This window comes from Haliotis rufescens, unplaced genomic scaffold (assembly GCF_023055435.1).
Source record: "Haliotis rufescens isolate VD_foot unplaced genomic scaffold, xgHalRufe1.0.p SCAF_4, whole genome shotgun sequence".
In the NCBI taxonomy this organism is placed as follows: domain Eukaryota; kingdom Metazoa; phylum Mollusca; class Gastropoda; order Lepetellida; family Haliotidae; genus Haliotis; species Haliotis rufescens.
Genome location: NW_025964112.1, coordinates 32,774,000 through 32,794,695, shown reverse-complemented (window position 1 = coordinate 32,794,695; position 20,696 = coordinate 32,774,000). Strand labels below are relative to the sequence as shown.

Sequence of the window (20,696 nt, the reverse complement as noted above, 5' to 3'; positions counted from 1 at the left end):
TTTGTTCACATAGGACGCTACTGTCGTGTTGTCGGTCGCCAGCATGAGCTTGGCGTCGACAAGACGATGCTTCCAGTGAGTGACTGCGTTGATCATTGCCTTGAACTCGAGGCAATTGATGTGAAGACCTAGTTTGTCTACGCACCACAGCCCCGGCCCACTAGAGAGACGTCTGTATACAGGTTTTAACGTGGCCCTGATAAGACGTTGCAAGGGACCGTCCACCACTCCAGATGGTCGCACTGTTCTCCTCCTGTGCTAACAACTGGATTAGAAATCGTTGCAGCGGGCAGAGTTGGAGACGACCCGGATCGGTGCATTCCTGGGCTGACGCAAGTAGCCCTAACAGCTGTTCCCAAAAGTGAACAGTCTGTTGCACCGATAAGACTTTGGCAATCCACCCCAATTGCTTCAAGAGCCGATGTGCGAAATCGAGCTGACAAGACAGCACGTCTGTCATTCGATTTGCAACTAGCGAGTCGTCCAGGTACGCGAAGTACCTGACACACTCCGTTTAGGGGCACCACCCAGGCGTCTGTGCAGAGACCCAACTAGATCCAACGTGTGCCGCGAACCCGCGGTAGACGAAACAGAACACCAGGAATCCGGATATTAAACAGGGTCTGCGCAGACCAAGGCTGCGAAAGGGACATCTTGGTTAGCGGCGTCCAACCCAGAGGAGGCAAGGTACGCTTGTCGCCTCAAGAAATGGCACGTGCTGGAACAACCAGTTTGGAGTCCACCAGTTGAGACAATAAGGCCGTGACGGAATCCCCAGACAGCCCAAGAGCCGCCAGGGGATCCGCCGCTGTGGAGGTAGTGCCCGCAAGGGGCGCCCGACCAGACGAACCGGCCACCTCAGGGGTGATAGCAGAGTGCGCGTAGCGCCTGTATCGCTCAAAGTCCTCCGGCCTCAGACCCTCACACTGGGTGCACTGGGTGTCCTCGCAAGGAACCCGACACCGTGGGCAACATTGTTACAACATACAAACCAAACATATTCACAAAACGGATATTTTCCGAAGAAAAACAAACGATAAATGCGAATACATAAAATACATATAATACAATTATATATATATTAATAGGTGATGCAAAAAAAACCTCATATATACCACTAAAGGTGGACGGAAGACACGAAGTGCCGACGCCACACCCCGTTAGTAGCGAAAAGCCACACCCCGTTAGTAGCAAAAAAAGGCGGGAAAATTTAGGCAGGAAAATTTACCCAGCGCCTTATTACGAACGCCCAGAAAATTACAGTTTACTTAGGACTAAGAAACAGTAATAAATATCACCAAAGGTTTGGCAGGAGGCGAAAACAGGACCGTAGTAGGAACGCAGGAGAGCAGTCACAAAATGTCTTGCTAGGGCAAGCGAAGAGACAAGAGTCAAGGGTGTAACATGACAGCATAGGTGGCTAGGCACGTGCTGCATGAGGTAATTGAGATCTCTGTGGAAGATTTCGCTATAAGAGCAGTTGTGGGAGACAACAGCCTCGGTATAACAGTGGTAACGTATTACTTAATTTAATTATTTGTTATACTCCGTAAGTGTTGTTGCCATGGAAATGTAAAAAATAAAAATTTATAAAATTCCTAAATAGCAAAAGGCACCAGTTCAGTATGTGCCTGGTAGACATGCAAAGTTTTGTAAGAAAGTATTTAACAGTTTTTGAGTTACACTCCGGAAATGAACACCACCCTTATAGAACCTTTAGTCCAAATTGTTGCCATGGAAACGTAAAAAATAAAAATTTCTAAAATTCCTTAGTAGCAAAAGGTACCAGTTCAGCATGAGTCTGATAGACATGCAAAGTTTCGTAGAGAAATATTTAACTGTTTCCGAGTTATGCTCCGGAAATGATTTCGGGACGCACACACACATGCACAGGACAGACGGATGGACGGAACCCATTTCTATATCCCCTGCCCTGGGGAATAAAAACAACAACCCAATACTAAAAAAACCAATGCGATCCTATATAGCACGCAGTTACTTCCCTTTACACATGCACTGCTTTAATGCACAGATCGTGTTATTCTCATGGTAGCAATAGGAGTTTGTATGCTTGTTTATGTAGGTTGAGGGGCAGTGAGGTGAGGCGAGGTGAAATGGGGTTTAACGTCGTGTCCAAGATCATTGCACTTATATAGCGATGTGCATGCACGTCTGTTTGTGTATGTAGCTGCTTGTAGTAGTCTGTACTGATGCCGATTTATAGTGCTAGCTCACTGAGTTACCATGACACAGTTTAACATGAATATCCCACTCAGACACAGTATACTGACTCCAAGCTGACCAGTCTTTGTTTTAGCCCCTTAATGCCGAGCATTAGACAGGGTAACAACAAGTATCTTTTAACGTCTTTTGGTATGATGTGGCCGGAGATTGAACCCCAGACCTTCCACCCTCTGGGCGGATGCACTACCACTAGATCACAGAGGCAGTCTTGTTTATGTAGGGAGGCCCTTTCCCAGGTTGTTGGTATTAATTTGCTTACATACAAGTTTGAACAAGCAAAAAAAAACCACCACCTGCCTGCACTATATTTTCAAAAGTCATTGCCTGAGAACCAATTCTTTTCTTTTTTAAGCCTAAGTACTGAGTTTTGCCGTCAGAATAACCATCTGACCCTGCTGCAGTGCTTGGTAGGCTCCTCTCTAGTCTTGTAATTCTCTTTCCCACCATAAATGATGGGAACATCTTTGTAATCTGGGCTGGTTATCCTTTTCGATGCTATCTACCCATTCTTCTCACAGTTTTCATAGATATGTGGTCTTCTAAAGTGTTAAATGGAGGGCTTCAATCAGTGAACGCAGTCATATAATTTTAATGAATATTAATACAATGGTCGGTAGAAATTATATCTAGAATCTATATAAAGAAACTATATTTGAACAGGAATAATTTAAAGAGGGAGTTCTGTTGGTTCCCGGGGGATCCTACGCAGAACCCACCCAACCCGGGTACCCGAGTAACCCGTCCCAGCCCTAATACATCTTCACCTACTTTTTGGTCCCACTTTTGACCTCCACTTCAGGTGCCGCGTCCACTGTTCCTGCTGTCTCCATGGTAACCAGATCAGAGGTGACATACTTGTCTTCCACGTCCCGCTTGTGCTGCACATCCTCCTTCTTGCGATATTCCTCCACTGCACGCTTCCTGCACCCACAGAACAAGTCAACTTACTCCACGTCAACACAGTGTTCAATCTAGGAATGTTGGATTTGAAGGTCTAGAAGTAAACTTATACGTTGCTCTTCCACCCAAAGCCAGAGACCTAACTACACAAGAACAGAACCTTTTGATGCAAAATATCTGTGACAAACTGTTAACATACCTATAACTTAATCTTAAGTGTCAAAGCAGACATTTTTCAAAAAGCACATCCAAAGAACTTATATACACTGAGGTTGCAGCTGTCAAACGTATATTGTACTTTATTTCATGTAAACTCCCAACCGGCAGCTGTCAAATGTATATTGTACTCTATTTCATGTAAACTCCCAACCGGCAGCTGTCAAATGTATATTGTACTCTACTTCATGTAAACTCCCAACCGGCAGCTGTCAAATGTATATTGTACTCTATTTCATGTAAACTCCCAACCGGCAGCTGTCAAATGTATATTGTACTCTACTTCATGTAAACTCCCAACCGGCAGCTGTCAAATGTATATTGTACTCTATTTCATGTAAACTCCCAACCGGCAGCTGTCAAATGTATATTGTACTCTACTTTATGTAAACTTCCAACCGGCAGCTGTCAATGTATATTGTACTCTATTTCATCTAAACTCCCAACCGGCAGCTGTCAAATGTATATTGTACTCTATTTCATGTAAACTCCCAACCGGCAGCTGTCAAATGTATATTGTACTCTACTTCATGTAAACTCCCAACCGGCAGCTGTCAGATGTATATTGTACTTTATTTCATGTAAACTCCCAACCGGCAGCTGTCAAATGTATATTGTACTCTACTTTATGTAAACTTCCAACCGGCAGCTGTCAAATGTATATTGTACTCTACTTTATGTAAACTTCCAACCGGCAGCTGTCAATGTATATTGTACTCTATTTCATGTAAACTCCCAACCGGCAGCTGTCAAATGTATATTGTACTCTATTTCATGTAAACTCCCAACCGGCAGCTGTCAATGTATATTGTACTCTATTTCATGTAAACTCCCAACCGGCAGCTGTCAAATGTATATTGTACTCTATTTCATGTAAACTCCCAACCGGCAGCTGTCAAATGTATATTGTACTCTACTTCATGTAAACTCCCAACCGGCAGCTGTCAAATGTATATTGTACTCTATTTCATGTAAACTCCCAACCGGCAGCTGTCAAATGTATATTGTACTCTATTTCATGTAAACTCCCAACGGGCAGCTGTCAAATGTATATTGTACTCTACTTTATGTAAACTTCCAACCGGCAGCTGTCAATGTATATTGTACTCTATTTCATGTAAACTCCCAACCGGCAGCTGTCAAATGTATATTGTACTCTATTTCATGTAAACTCCCAACCGGCAGCTGTCAAATGTATATTGTACTCTACTTTATGTAAACTCCCAACCGGCAGCTGTCAAATGTATATTGTACTTTATTTCATGTAAACTCCCAACCTGCAGCTGTCAAATGTATATTGTACTCTACTTTATGTAAACTTCCAACCGGCAGCTGTCAATGTATATTGTACTCTATTTCATGTAAACTCCCAACCGGCAGCTGTCAAATGTATATTGTACTCTATTTCATGTAAACTCCCAACCGGCAGCTGTCAATGTATATTGTACTCTATTTCATGTAAACTCCCAACCGGCAGCTGTCAAATGTATATTGTACTCTATTTCATGTAAACTCCCAACCGGCAGCTGTCAAATGTATATTGTACTCTACTTCATGTAAACTCCCAACCGGCAGCTGTCAAATGTATATTGTACTCTATTTCATGTAAACTCCCAACCGGCAGCTGTCAAATGTATATTGTACTCTATTTCATGTAAACTCCCAACGGGCAGCTGTCAAATGTATATTGTACTCTACTTTATGTAAACTTCTAACCGGCAGCTGTCAATGTATATTGTACTCTATTTCATGTAAACTCCCAACCGGCAGCTGTCAAATGTATATTGTACTCTATTTCATGTAAACTCCCAACCGGCAGCTGTCAAATGTATATTGTACTCTACTTCATGTAAACTCCCAACCGGCAGCTGTCAAATGTATATTGTACTTTATTTCATGTAAACTCCCAACCTGCAGCTGTCAAATGTATATTGTACTCTACTTTATGTAAACTTCCAACCGGCAGCTGTCAAATGTATATTGTACTCTATTTTATGTAAACTTCCAACCGGCAGCTGTCAATGTATATTGTACTCTATTTCATGTAAACTCCCAACCGGCAGCTGTCAAATGTATATTGTACTCTATTTCATGTAAACTCCCAACCGGCAGCTGTCAATGTATATTGTACTCTATTTCATGTAAACTCCCAACCGGCAGCTGTCAAATGTATATTGTACTCTACTTCATGTAAACTCCCAACCGGCAGCTGTCAAATGTATATTGTACTCTACTTTATGTAAACTCTCAACCGGCAGCTGTCAAATGTATATTGTACTCTATTTCATGTAAACTCCCAACCGGCAGCTGTCAAATGTATATTGTACTCTATTTCATGTAAACTCCCAACCGGCAGCTGTCAAATGTATATTGTACTCTATTTCATGTAAACTCCCAACCGGCAGCTGTCAAATGTATATTGTACTCTATTTCATGTAAACTCCCAACCGGCAGCTGTCAAATGTATATTGTACTCTATTTCATGTAAACTCCCAACCGGCAGCTGTCAAATGTATATTGTACTCTATTTCATGTAAACTCCCAACCGGCAGCTGTCAAATGTATATTGTACTCTATTTCATGTAAACTCCCAACCGGCAGCTGTCAAATGTATATTGTACTCTATTTCATGTAAACTCCCAACCGGCAGCTGTCAAATGTATATTGTACTTTATTTAAGAATTGACTTTCACTTTGTGTGAGTTCATTGGAGTATGAACCTTTATAGAGTGAGGGCCAAACTGTATGAACATCGGAGCTTGCAACGACGTTCATACAATGTTTGGCCCTCACTCTATGAAGGTTCATACTCCAATGAACTTACACAAAGTGAAAGTCTATTCTTATAATTTTTTTATCAAAATTTCTTACCTCAAAGGGTGTAGGCCAAGATCTAAACACAATTTTATTTAGTACGTGTGACTTCATGTTTACACTGACAGCCATACAACAACCAGCTATATCACGGAGTAAAATAGTTCCTCAAAAAGAGAGGTGACATGGGCATATGGATGCACAACTTGCTCTTCAGAAACATCTTACGCAGCACATGTGTTCAAACCATATCCTCATTAGATGAGAAAGGTCTGTAAAGAACTACCTCTGTAAGTCAGTCACAATGACAGCGCGTCGTAATACATTTACATCAAGTACAAGACGTCGAAATGTCCGACACGATAAACGTGACGGGAGAGATTTCCAAAGTTGGTAAATTAAATGAACCTGTGGCGGTTACATGAGTTAGTCATCATTGATCAACTGGCCGATCATTGAAAGGTGAATAAAGATACGTCAAACATACACTAAGGTAAATTCATAGATTGCTGGAGACGGTCAATGTCAGCCAAGGCACGGATCAATACTACGATAGTTTAGATACATGTGCATTTCATCGTTTGTTCATTAGGATAGGCCGCAGCGAGGATATTCATGAACAATCATGCAGTCACGCTCTCTGACGTTTCTCAATGTATACTGAAACGCTGAGACCAGGAATAAAGGTTCTTAATGATCAGAAAGAACGCTAATGTATGTTTTCGTGCTAGGGAATTCCCAGGGGTTTCCCCAGGAATGTGGAAGTAGTTCGTCAGTGTTTACGTCATTTCAAGAACACGGTCTCGTGAAAAACGTATGAACGACAAATTGTGTTGTTCATACATTTATGAACATCAATTTCGCGGTCATGTGACCGACCTCTAGTCCAATGGAAAAGCCGTATATCGTGTAAACTTCAAATTAAAAAATTATTTCATGTAAACTCCCAACCGGCAGCTGTCAAATGTATATTGTACTCTATTTCATGTAAACTCCCAACCGGCAGCTGTCAAATGTATATTGTACTCTATTTCATGTAAACTCCCAACCGGCAGCTGTCAAATGTATATTGTACTCTATTTCATGTAAACTCCCAACCGGCAGCTGTCAAATGTATATTGTACTCTATTTCATGTAAACTCCCAACCGGCAGCTGTCAAATGTATATTGTACTTTATTTCATGTAAACTCCCAACCGGCAGCTGTCAAATGTATATTGTACTTTATTTCATGTAAACTCCCAACCGGCAGCTGTCAAATGTATATTGTACTCTATTTCATGTAAACTCCCAACCGGCAGCTGTCAAATGTATATTGTACTCTATTTCATGTAAACTCCCAACCGGCAGCTGTCAAATGTATATTGTACTCTATTTCATGTAAAGTCCCAACCGGCAGCTGTCAAATGTATATTGTACTCTATTTCATGTAAACTCCCAACCGGCAGCTGTCAAATGTATATTGTACTCTATTTCATGTAAACTCCCAACCGGCAGCTGTCAAATGTATATTGTACTCTATTTCATGTAAACTCCCAACCGGCAGCTGTCAAATGTATATTGTACTCTATTTCATGTAAACTCCCAACCGGCAGCTGTCAAATGTATATTGTACTCTATTTCATGTAAACTCCCAACCGGCAGCTGTCAAATGTATATTGTACTCTATTTCATGTAAACTCCCAACCGGCAGCTGTCAAATGTATATTGTACTCTATTTCATGTAAACTCCCAACTGGCAGCTGTCAAATGTATATTGTACTCTATTTCATGTAAACTCCCAACCGGCAGCTGTCAAATGTATATTGTACTCTATTTCATGTAAACTCCCAACCGGTAGCTGTCAAATGTATATTGTACTCTATTTCATGTAAACTCCCAACCGGCAGCTGTCAAATTATTGTACTCTACTTTATGTAAACTCCCAACTAGCAGCTGTCAAAGAATAGTCCTTTAGTCCTTGCCAAACACTGTACATTGTACTCTACACTGTAAACTCCTACCTGGCAGCCTCCCTCTTTAACTTTTCGTGTTTCATCAGCAGCCTCTTCCTCTCTATAAATGTCTTCCTCACACGGTAGCCTCGAAATGCCGACTACAACACAGAACATCACAGATCAGCCAGCCATCCAGCCACCTCCATGTTGATCAAATGCAAATCATACATTACTAGTATCCTGCATAATGACTGGCCCACCAATAGCATCACATCTACGTCAGACTATGAGTTTGTTGATACAACATCATCTCGAAAGAAATATATCTATAATATATAAATAAGCATTTCTTTCACAAACCCAACCAACAGGTAATACTAAAATTTTAGACCAGGGGTGGCTACTGAAGTTCATGAAAACTTTTGACGTTTACAGAACTTTACAAAGTATCTGTGCCTCTTATGGAAATTTGTAAAATTTTCCTATTCGGAATATTCTATAAGTAATATGTTACCACTGTTATACCGAGGCTGTTGTCTCCCACAACTGCTCTTATAGCGAAACCTACCAGAGAGATCTCAATTACCTCATGCAGCACGTGCGTAGCCACCTAGCTGCCATGTGACACCCTTCACTCTTGTCTCTAGCGAGAGCAAGTGCTTGGAGGACGGTCGGGCAGGCATCAGCCCAAGTGGTAACGTATTACTTATAGAATATTCCGAATAGGAAAATTCTACAAATTACATGAAGTAATACGTTACCACTGTTATACCGAGGCTGACTACCACAGTAGGCGGTGGGGAGCACCTACAACCCGAACCTGACTGCTCATGTTCCTTCCGACCAGCGGAAGTAAACACCAAGGCTGAAGCACTCGATGCGCATGCTCCTAGCTTGGCGTTACCCTATAGGAATACCAAAGCACTGTCAAGCGCATACTGTAAGGCTCAATCGTCTTTGCCAAACGATTGGTGACTCCAAATGGCCTCACTGGATAGGTATTTCATCGCCGAAGCGGATGAGAACACAGTATCCGTGTGAGCTAAATCTTAGATCAGGTTAAACAGTCAGAAAGAGGGAAATTAATTTCATTCGGACCGTATATCCCAGAGCAAGCCTACTTCAAGTATGCATTAGGCGCGTGACCTAATTCCAGTATTTGTAAGCGTGCATTACGAGGTTGGAATACATGACAGACAATTAAATACATAATTGTCAAAATACAAATAAGGATAAAACACACAAAAAGCCGCCCTCACCTGTGGTGTGAGTGCGCTGGTTTGCGGGACCCCCACTCCTGTACCCATGGCAGTGGGAACATTGGAGTCGACCCAGATTGACCACAGTGCAAGGTCTGACGCCTGAGGAGTTCGGGTTTGTGCTGGGCACACCCCTTAGATGACCGCTTGCGCCGCGATCAGCGGCCCAAGACGGTGCACACCCTCCACGTCTTCATCAGAAACCTTTCTGAGGTAATGATTGGTAAAAACTGAGTCAGAACGGATCACGTGCGGGTTTGATCTTCGTGCCAGATTGATGACAGAACGAAGCCATAACGCAATCGAGTTGCGAGTGACGTCAGCAGTCCGATTAGGGTTACACGATATGAACAGACGGTCATGCCCTTGTCCGCGTTCATTCGAGGCCTTAAGATAATAATTAAGGGCCCTAACCGGACACAGTGATCTGTCCTCAGTATCAGCAGGATGTAAGATTTCCTTGAGTGATCTTACACTGAATTCTCTCTCCGTTTGGCCAAATTTCTGATTCTTAGCGACGAAGCCCATGAGCAGGCCCAGGCGGACCGCTCTTTCGTCGCCCCTATCGAATCGTACTTTAGTGACATCGAGTGCATGAATCTCAGACACACGTGCCGCCGTGGCAAAGGAGAGGAGGAATACTGTTTTCCAAGTCACAGGCCGAAACGAAGCACTACTCAAGGGTTCATACGGAGCTTCCGTAAGTGATTTCAACACTAAGGAAAGATCCCAGGCCGGTGTCCGAAGGCGGCCTTTCTTAAGATCTTGCTGTTTGAAACCCTTGATAATACCCCAAATCACCGGCTCTTTTGAGAGACTGGTACCCATAGCAACGTCCCAACATAGAGACATAGTGGCAATGGAACCCCCGGAGAGTTTCCGGGTCTCTCATAAGCGAGACATGAAACAAGCAACGTCCTGCACAGATATCTTATCTGGCAAATGAATGTGATGTTTACAACACCACTTCGTGAAAATAGCCCAGCGTGCATTATACACCTTCTGGGTAGAATCACCATGCATACTAACGTATGCCCGAGACGCCCGACGAGAAAAACCTTTATTCCTCAGTCGCTCGGTGACAACATCCATGCGTGCAGACTGAACTGCCCTGCGTTTGGATGAAGTTGACGGGTGTGAGGGTGGATCCGCCGCAGCTGTGGCGGTGGTACCCACAAGGGGACCCCGACCGGAAGAGCCGGCCAACACAGGGGTGGAAACAGACTGCACGTACAGCCTGTAGCGCCCAGACCCTCGCACAGGGTCGCGAAGACAAGACAGCTAGTGAAGACAAGCATCAAGGATGTCACATGTCAGCTAGATGGCCACGCACCTGCTGCATCAGGTAATTCAGATCTCTCTGGTAGATTTCGCTATAAGAGCAGTTATGGTAGACAACAGCCTCGGTATAACAGTGGTAACATATTACTTAATGTAATATTATGGTTAAAGCCATGGTTAGAGTACACATCTCAGGAAACAGATGAATCTACGTTTGATGCATTTAGATTGAATATCTGGTGGTGTCACCAGCAACACATGCATGTGACCAGCACTAGACACACAGCAGACTATGATGCCAGAGTTTCTATGTCACTTAGCATCAGCAGCATCAGTTGCAGGACACTCACCTGTATTTTCTGTGCTGCAATGTCCTGTATGCCAGTGATGGAGAGGGCCCCCTGTTCTATCATGTACTGGGCAACGTCATGGTGCTCACCCATCAATGCGTAGTCTAGAGGTGTGTACCTGCCAGTTCATAAGTCATTGGACAAACTAGCCGATATCAATCCCTTGCCATTTACATATATATATACATGAACTGAGATAGAATGAAATCTCCATTTATAGATGAAGCTTGACAAACATGTTGATAGCATTTCCTAGAAACATTTTCTGTTGTATGTTATTGTTGAGGCAAGCCAGGATCCCGGACCTACCTGTCTTCAGTGAACTCCATGTGGTTGACATAGGCCATGTGCTCCACCAGCAGCTTGACTGTGTCCAGGTGGCCCATACTGCAGGCCCAGTGCAGTGACGTCATCCCCTGGCGCCGACACAAGACAACATTACATATCAGCAGACAGCCTGGACTACTGACTGACAACAAACTGGAGCCCCTGGTGGACCAGCCAATAGACCAACACACATGGCAGTTTACATAACAGAGTGAGGAGGTCAATGTGTTTGATGATGTAGTCAGCCATCTTCCAGCTACATCATAACAGGCTTTAGATAATCCAGTCTGGATCAGGCGGCCAGTGACTAAGGCATGAGCAACGATCCTTGCTATCAGGGTATGACGTGATGCCATCAGCCAAGCCACATTGTCTGCCAACCACATTTTTCTGACAAGCATAGGTTACTCGGAACCAGTGCTATCCCAGAATCCCCAAAAGAACATAAGACACCGACATATCTCTAGGTGTCTTATCTTATCAAGTATGAATGAAGCAATAATACTAAAAGCAGAAAGGGTGTTATGGGTCATATACTGCACTGATTGGCTTGGTGTATAGTTCCTGAACTCATGCCAGACACGACAGTGCATCCACCTCTGCTCCATTAGAGTCACTGACCACAAGCTTAATCATTTTTCAGCCTGTAGCTTGACACCCGGTGTCCAACCCTTACTGTGACACATGTAGCACTAACCTCATTATCCTGTGTGCTGGGATCAGCCTTGTGCTCCATCAACACAGACATACAGTTTACAAAACCTCCATAAGCTGCACACTGGATGGGGGTACGCCTGCAACTCACACACAGTTGACAAAGCTCAATGACTGACTATGACAGTCCAGTTTCCATCCTTGCCAAAACTAGGCTGCAATTTTGCGGATCATAATGCCACCATTGGCTATTATAAGTTATGTTCCTTACATGTCCCTCCTATTGACCAATCAGATTCCAACTCTCGTATTACTTGCATAAAAGTGGCAGTGCCCAGTCAAGAAAATCTGATTGATAATCAAGATCTAAATTGTAATAAAACGGGTCTTACCTCGCAAAGTAACTAAAGCACTAAAGCACGGCAGATTACCCATGTATGTCAATTTTGTTTCACAATTTTGATTGGATTATGCATAGACTTATGTTAGTCCAGCCAAAATATACCTCCATAATTCCACTGGTGAACTGTCCCGTCCAACTACTCACTCACTGGTGTCAACTGTCATGTCCCACTACTCACTGGTGTCAACTGTCATGTCCCACTATTCACTGGTGTCAACTGTCATATCCCACTACTCACTGGTGTCAACTGTCACGTCCCACTACTCACTGGTGTCATCTGTCATGTCCCTCTAGTCACTGGTGTCAACTGTCACGTCCCACTACTCACTGGTGTCAACTGTCATGTCCCACAGCTCATTGGTGTCCACTGTCATGTCCCACTACTCATTGGTGTCCACTGTCACGTCCAACTACTCACTGGTGTCAACTGTCACGTCCCACTACTCACTGGTGTCATCTGTCACGTCCCACTACTCACTGGTGTCAACTGTCATGTCCCACTACTCACTGGTGTCAACTGTCATGTCCCACTACTCATTGGTGTCCACTGTCATGTCCCACTACTCATTGGTGTCCACTGTCACGTCCCACTACTCACTGGTGTCAACTGTCACGTCCCACTACTCACTGGTGTTAACTGTAACGTCCCACTATTCACTGGTGTCCACTGTCATATCCCACTACTCACTGGTGTCAACTGTCACGTCCCACTACTCACTGGTGTCCACTGTCATGTCCCACTACTCACTGGTGTCAACTGTCACGTCCCACTACTCACTGGTGTCAACTGTCATATCCCACTACTCACTGGTGTCATCTGTCACGTCCCACTACTCACTGGTGTCAACTGTCATGTCCCACAGCTCATTGGTGTCCACTGTCATGTCCCACTACTCATTGGTGTCCACTGTCACGTCCAACTACTCACTGGTGTCAACTGTCACGTCCCACTACTCACTGGTGTCATCTGTCACGTCCCACTACTCACTGGTGTCAACTGTCATGTCCCACTACTCACTGGTGTCAACTGTCATGTCCCACTACTCATTGGTGTCCACTGTCATGTCCCACTACTCATTGGTGTCCACTGTCACGTCCCACTACTCACTGGTGTCAACTGTCACGTCCCACTACTCACTGGTGTTAACTGTAACGTCCCACTATTCACTGGTGTCCACTGTCATATCCCACTACTCACTGGTGTCAACTGTCACGTCCCACTACTCACTGGTGTCCACTGTCATGTCCCACTACTCACTGGTGTCAACTGTCACGTCCCACTACTCACTGGTGTCATCTGTCACGTCCCACTACTCACTGGTGTCAACTGTCATGTCCCATTACTCACTGGTGTCAACTGTCACGTCCCACTACTCACTGGTGTCAACTGTCACGTCCCACTACTCACTGGTGTCAACTGTCATGTCCCACTACTCACTGGTGTCAACTGTCATGTCCCACTACTCATTGGTGTCCACTGTCATGTCCCACTACTCATTGGTGTCCACTGTCACGTCCCACTACTCACTGGTGTTAACTGTCACGTCCCACTATTCACTGGTGTCAACTGTCATATCCCACTACTCACTGGTGTCAACTGTCACGTCCCACTACTCACTGGTGTCCACTGTCATGTCCCACTACTCACTGGTGTCAACTGTCACGTCCCACTACTCACTGGTGTCAACTGTCATATCCAGCTACTCACTGGTGTCAACTGTCACGTCCCACTACTCACTGGTGTCATCTGTCACGTCCCACTACTCACTGGTGTCAACTGTCATGTCCCATTACTCACTGGTGTCAACTGTCACGTCCCACTACTCACTGGTGTCAACTGTCACGTCCCACTACTCACTGGTGTCAACTGTCACGTCCCACTACTCACTGGTGTCAACTGTCATGTCCCACTACTCACTGGTGTCAACTGTCATGTCCCACTTCTCATTGGTGTCCACTGTCATGTCCCACTACTCATTGGTGTCCACTGTCACGTCCCACTACTCACTGGTGTCAACTGTCATATCCCACTACTCTATGGTGTCAACTGTCACGTCCCACTACTCACTGGTGTCATCTGTCACGTCCCACTACTCACTGGTGTCAACTGTCATGTCCCATTACTCACTGGTGTCAACTGTCACGTCCCACTACTCACTGGTGTCAACTGTCACGTCCCACTACTCACTGGTGTCATCTGTCACGTCCCACTACTCACTGGTGTCAACTGTCACGTCCAAATACTCACTGGTGTCCACTGTCACGTCCCACTACTCACTGGTATCAACTGTCACGTCCCACTACTCACTGGTGTCCACTGTCACGTCCCACTACTCACTGGTGTCCACTGTCATGTCCCACTACTCACTGGTGTCAACTGTCATGTCGAGTACTCACCCGGTTGTGTCCCTGATGTTGGGGTCCACTCCAAACTTGATGAGAGTCTGGCAGATGTAGGCATGACCCCCGAGTGCCGCCCTACAGCAGAGGGACAGCTACATTATATACATGTTGATACTGTGGAGCACTCTACACCGATACATACATGCCTGTGATCTAAACTTGAAAAGTCATTCCAAATGCTGTTAACAGCTATCAAGCACAAGGACAGAACTTTGGGGATACAATGTCTGAAATATTTCATTTCATTAGCCTTGATCTCTCTGGGATAATGTTTTTTAAATTTAGAATCTGTCTAAATCCGTACATTATTCAACTATGTATATATATGAATAATGACCATGACACCCTGAAGTACACCCACCAGTGTAGAGGAGACCTGCCATCCTGATCTACGACGTCCACCTTGGCCCCAGCATCAATGAGAGTCTGCACCACGTCCGTCTGACCTGACTCACAGGCCCTGAAAAGAGGCGTGTGTTTCATCAGGTCCACTGCATCGATGTCAGCCCTGTACTCCAGCAGGATGCGCACTGTGCTGGTGTGGCCGGAATAAGCTGCAGCATGGAGGGCTGGAGGAAAACAAACAGTGGCTGTGTATTCACCATGTATACAGATGCCAAGGCTTGAAGGACGCTCACTTTCCGATACCTATAATGATAGCCAGACCTACCCTAGCAAAGGCCAGACAGCCATTCACCTTACAGAATGTGCAGTCTGTATGTTGCCCACAATGTGTCAACCCCTCTCTGTAGGACACACACTACTAACCCAACTTACAGAATGTGCATCTGTAGAACACACACTACTGACCCTCCTTACAGAATGTGCATCTGTAGAACACACACTACTGGCTCACCTTACAGAATGTGCATCTGTAGAACACACACTACTGACCCTCCTTACAGAATGTGCATCTGTAGAACACACACTACTAACCCAACTTACAGAATGTGCATCTGTAGAACACACACTACTGGCCCACCTTACAGAATGTGCATCTGTAGAACACACACTACTGACACTCCTTACAGAATGTGCATCTGTAGAACACACACTACTGGCCCTCCTTACAGAATGTGCATCTGTAGAACACACACTACTAACCCAACTTACAGAATGTGCATCTGTAGAACACACACTACTGACCCTCCTTACAGAATGTGCATCTGTAGAACACACACTACTGGCTCACCTTACAGAATGTGCATCTGTAGAACACACACTACTGACCCTCCTTACAGAATGTGCATCTGTAGAACACACACTACTAACCCAACTTACAGAATGTGCATCTGTAGAACACACACTACTGGCCCACCTTACAGAATGTGCATCTGTAGAACACACACTACTGACCCTCCTTACAGAATGTGCATCTGTAGAACACACACTACTAACCCAACTTACAGAATGTGCATCTGTAGAACACACACTACTGGCCCTCCTTAGAGAATGTGCATCTGTAGAACACACACTACTGACCCTCCTTAAAGAATGTGCATCTGTAGAACACACACTACTGACCCACATTACAGAATGTGCATCTGTAGAACACACACTACTGGCCCTCCTTACAGAATGTGCATCTGTAGAACACACACTACTGACACTCCTTACAGAATGTGCATCTGTAGAACACACACTACTGACCATCCTTACAGAATGTGCATCTGTAGAACACACACTACTAACCCAGCTTACAGAATGTGCATCTGTAGAACACACACTACTGACCCTCCTTACATAATGTGCATCTGTAGAACACACACTACTGGCCAAACTTACAGAATGTGCATCTATAGAATACACACTACTGACCATCCTTAGAGGATGTGCATCTGTAGAACACACACTACTGACCCTCCTTACAGAATGTGAATCTGTAGAACACACACTACTGGCCTTCCTTACAGAATGTGCATCTGTAGAACACACACTACTGCCCAACTTACAGAATGTGCATTTGTAGAACACACACTACTAACCCACCTGACAGATTGTGCATCTGTAGAACACACACTACTGACCCACCTTACAGAATGTGAATCTGTAAAACACACACTACTGACCCTCCTTATAGAATGTGCATCTGTAGAACACACACTACTGACCCTCCTTACAGAATGTGCATCTGTAGAACACACACTACTGACCCTCCTTACAGAATGTGCATCTGTAGAACACACACTACTGACCCTCCTTACAGAATGTGCATCTGTAGAACACACACTACTGACACTCCTTACAGAATGTTCATCTGAAGAACACACACTACTGGCCCTCCTTAAAGAATGTGCATCTGTAGAACACACACTACTGACCCACATTACAGAATGTGCATCTGTAGAACACACACTACTGGCTCACCTTACAGAATGTGCATCTGTAGAACACACACTACTGGCCCACCTTACAGAATGTGCATCTGAAGAACACACACTACTGGCCCTCCTTAAAGAATGTGCATCTGTAGAACACACACTACTGACCCACATTACAGAATGTGCATCTGTAGAACACACACTACTGGCCCTCCTTACAGAATGTGCATCTGTAGAACACACACTACTGGCTCACCTTAGAGATTGTGCATCTGTAGAACACACACTACTGTCTCTATGACATATGTTACCCACAATGTGACAACCCTTATCTGCAGAACACAAACCACTGATAATGGCACATTTCCCAAAGTTAAACCATGATTAGACGTTATGTCTTATTTTGAGTTCACAAACGACAAGGCACAATGTTCCATCCTTACATCTGGAAATAGATGATTGTATTATCCACCCAAGTGATTCTGCATGCAATTTGGAGTCATATTTGACTCAACTATGTGCCTGGAGAAACACATCAAAAACATCTATATATATATAAGATAGCTACACGACAAATTGCAAAGAACAATGAAGAAGGAAGTGTGACTTATTTCCTGATAAAACATTGTTCTATCATGATGTCATTTCTGGAGATTCAAACATGCGCCCGCAACTTGATGATGTATATTGGATGACATTATTTTATTTTTATGCGCCCCTCATGGTTACATCTCTCTGTAATGTCTTACTGTACGATAAACAACTCCCACTCATCATTTATTTCTTAAATAAGATATATCAGCCTAAAAAGAAATCATATTAACAACTCTAATCCAAGCATATGAGACCTCTAGAGCATATTACTGCAAATCTTTGCTCTACATGCTTCCAGAATATCTCTTGAGCAAGCTCCAGAAGTCCAATATTTATCAGCCATAGTTATTGCATGTACTAGGATTTTTAAACACATAACTCCTGTGCTGAAGGAATTGCACTGGCTTCAAAATCTGCCAAAGAATCCACTTCAAAAGACTTGTTTTAATGTCCACAGCATTTAACAATGCATCTTTAACAAGAAATACCTGCCATCATGTCCCCTCGGGTCATCAGATCAGCTCATGGCCAGGACTGTACAGTCACATGAAGAAGAGACAAATGATAGCACTTCGAGGGAGAGATACAAGGGCTTGCTGAAAAGTTCTAAGCCTAACTGTAAAAGACCCGCACCAAGTCGATTGTTTTCATTTTTTTCCCCACATAGTCCACTTCCAGGTTAACACACTTTTGCCGGCGATGTTGCAAGGCCTGGATACCGGTCAAGAAGAAATTTTCTTCAGCCACCCTAAAAAAGTCACTTACAGCGGAAAAGACGTCATCATTACTAGGAAAATGGCGACCGGCTAGTTCATTTTTCATTTTGGGAAACAGGTGGAAGTCTGACGGGGCCAAATCGAGTGAATAAGGGGGGTGGTCAATGAGTTCGAAGCCACAATCATGGATCGCTGACATGGCAACCACCAATTTGTGAACAGGAGCATTGTCTTGGTGGAACAGGACTCCTTTAGTGAGCATTCTCCGTCGCTTAGCTTTTATAGCTTCACGCAACTGTCTCAGTAGGTCAGCATAATATCTTCCATTGATAGTCTGGCCTTTTTCAAGATAGTCAATCAGCAGAATACCCTTGAAATCCCAAAAGACTGAAGCCATCACCTTTCCAGGAGAAGGAACCGACTTGGCTTTTTGGGGGGCTGGTGATTCCAGATGCTTCCATTGTTTAGACTGAATTTTGGTTTCTGGTTGAAAGTGATGAATCCAGGTCTCATCAATGGTTGCAAATCGGGCCAAAAAATCATCAGGATCTGCTTCAAAGCGGCATAAATTGTCACTGGACGTCAGGAATCTGACACGTTTCTGATCCGCTGTCAAGATCTTTGGCACCCATCTTGCAGAAACTTTTGTCATTCCCAACTCGTTGGTGATAATGTGTTGGTGAAGGTTGTCAGAGTCTTGCAGAGTTGGATTTGAAGAGGTAAGGCATTCCAAAGAATTGGTGCAGCATGAGAGAGTGATCTGTTTCCATAGGAAGACAGTTCAAACTTTGGGACTTGTGCTGGTTTTGAGAACAGAGCGATCTTGCAGGGATGTATGCTGTGACGAGTTCAGTGAGATATCTGGAAGCTTGATTGTGAAGGCACTTGAAGGTTATGCAGAGCAGCTTGAATTCAATTCGCTGTTTAATCGAAGCAAGTGTAAGGATTTTAAAACAGAGGAGATATGGTTTGACTTTGTTTTAAGAGAAATAATTTGTGAGGCTCTTTTCCGAACTTTTTGTAACTTGTAGAGTTGTGTTTTATTCAGGCCAGTTAGCAGCCTGTTGCAATGATTATTAGTTGACTTCTATCTTTTAAATAGGTCTGGAACTATGACAAGGCTTCACCTTCCACGCCGATGTGATGTTTAAGTGTGCGAAGCAGCAGTTCATTGTCTACAGAAGGCTGCGCTAGAGCCCAACAGTATCAAGTTTGCAGAGTCTCCAGAATCGACTATCCATCTTAGATCGCTAAGGCTTCAAAAATTAAAAGAATTGGTTCTCAGACAATGACTTTTGAAAATATAGTGCAGGCGGGCGGTGTTTTTGTTAGTTTGCTTGTTCAAACTAGTATGTAATCAAATAAACAGTTGTGTACCATCAACCTGGGAAAGACCTCCCTATATAAAAATATAAATACAAACTCCTATTGCCACCATAACACAAGATACACAGTGATCAAGAACCAAGACTATTATTTTTTTAGCCTTGGTACTCCAAGCAGCAAAGTTTCAGTTGGGTGATGTGGCCCATAAGCAGCCTGAAACTTATGGAGGATGTTATTCGCAGACATATGATCCAAGAGGCTCCTTGTTGCAGCTCACTCACTCAGTTTGGAAAGATATGGCAAGTTTGACACAGGTCAGTAGTTCTTTAAGATGGTGGAATCAAGTTTCAAGGTTTTTAATTTGTGTTTTGACAGTAGTGTTTTCTTAGGTCATCTGGAAATGCTCCTGTTGAGAAACTACTGTTGATGATTTCTGTGATAACTGGAAGTAGAGAGTTACTTATAAATCCATGAATGTATGCCCCACAGAATGATGTCTGCAGCAGAACGTACCTGTTTCTTCATGCTTGTCCATTTGTCTAATATCAACACAATGTTTTATAAATACACGGATAACATCGTCCGCCCCTTTGCCGGCTGCCCACATGAACGCTGTCCGCCCGTCTACATCACTCTCATCGGTCACCAGCTTGTGAGACAGGAAGACTTCCACAGTATCCTAAGTGAGTGAAAACCATATCATAAATGTTATTGTTCCCAAATGGCATTTATGCATTGTATTTTTCTGTATCTGACACTATTACAAGCCACAAGGCTCTGTAGCTCAGCTGAAAATTCCCTTGAATATTACAGTAAATCAAATGGTATAGAAAGGTTATGAAGGACAGGCAAAAGAAATACACTGTAACAGTATTCCTCTACCTCGCCCAAAGCAGTATACATGAAGATTAAAGATTGAAATTGTGAAAATATCCCAAAACACAGCAAAACA

General features: G+C 43.8%; 1 protein-coding gene across 3 annotated transcripts in view; it reads right to left on the bottom strand.

Moving 5' to 3' along the window:
* Positions 1-20,696, bottom strand: part of LOC124152174 (inversin-like) — a 53,501-nt gene that overhangs the window by 14,866 nt on the left and 17,939 nt on the right. For all 3 annotated transcript variants that reach the window (XM_046525008.2, XM_046525009.2, XM_046525007.2), the window contains exons 10-17: positions 20,258-20,423; positions 15,149-15,356; positions 14,782-14,862; positions 12,025-12,121; positions 11,310-11,416; positions 11,001-11,118; positions 8,177-8,268; positions 3,013-3,165 (exon numbers count right to left, since the gene is read on the bottom strand). In XM_046525008.2, coding sequence (XP_046380964.2) covers positions 3,013-3,165; positions 8,177-8,268; positions 11,001-11,118; positions 11,310-11,416; positions 12,025-12,121; positions 14,782-14,862; positions 15,149-15,356; positions 20,258-20,423 — 1,022 coding nt within the window. The remainder of the gene's footprint in view (positions 1-3,012; positions 3,166-8,176; positions 8,269-11,000; positions 11,119-11,309; positions 11,417-12,024; positions 12,122-14,781; positions 14,863-15,148; positions 15,357-20,257; positions 20,424-20,696) is intronic.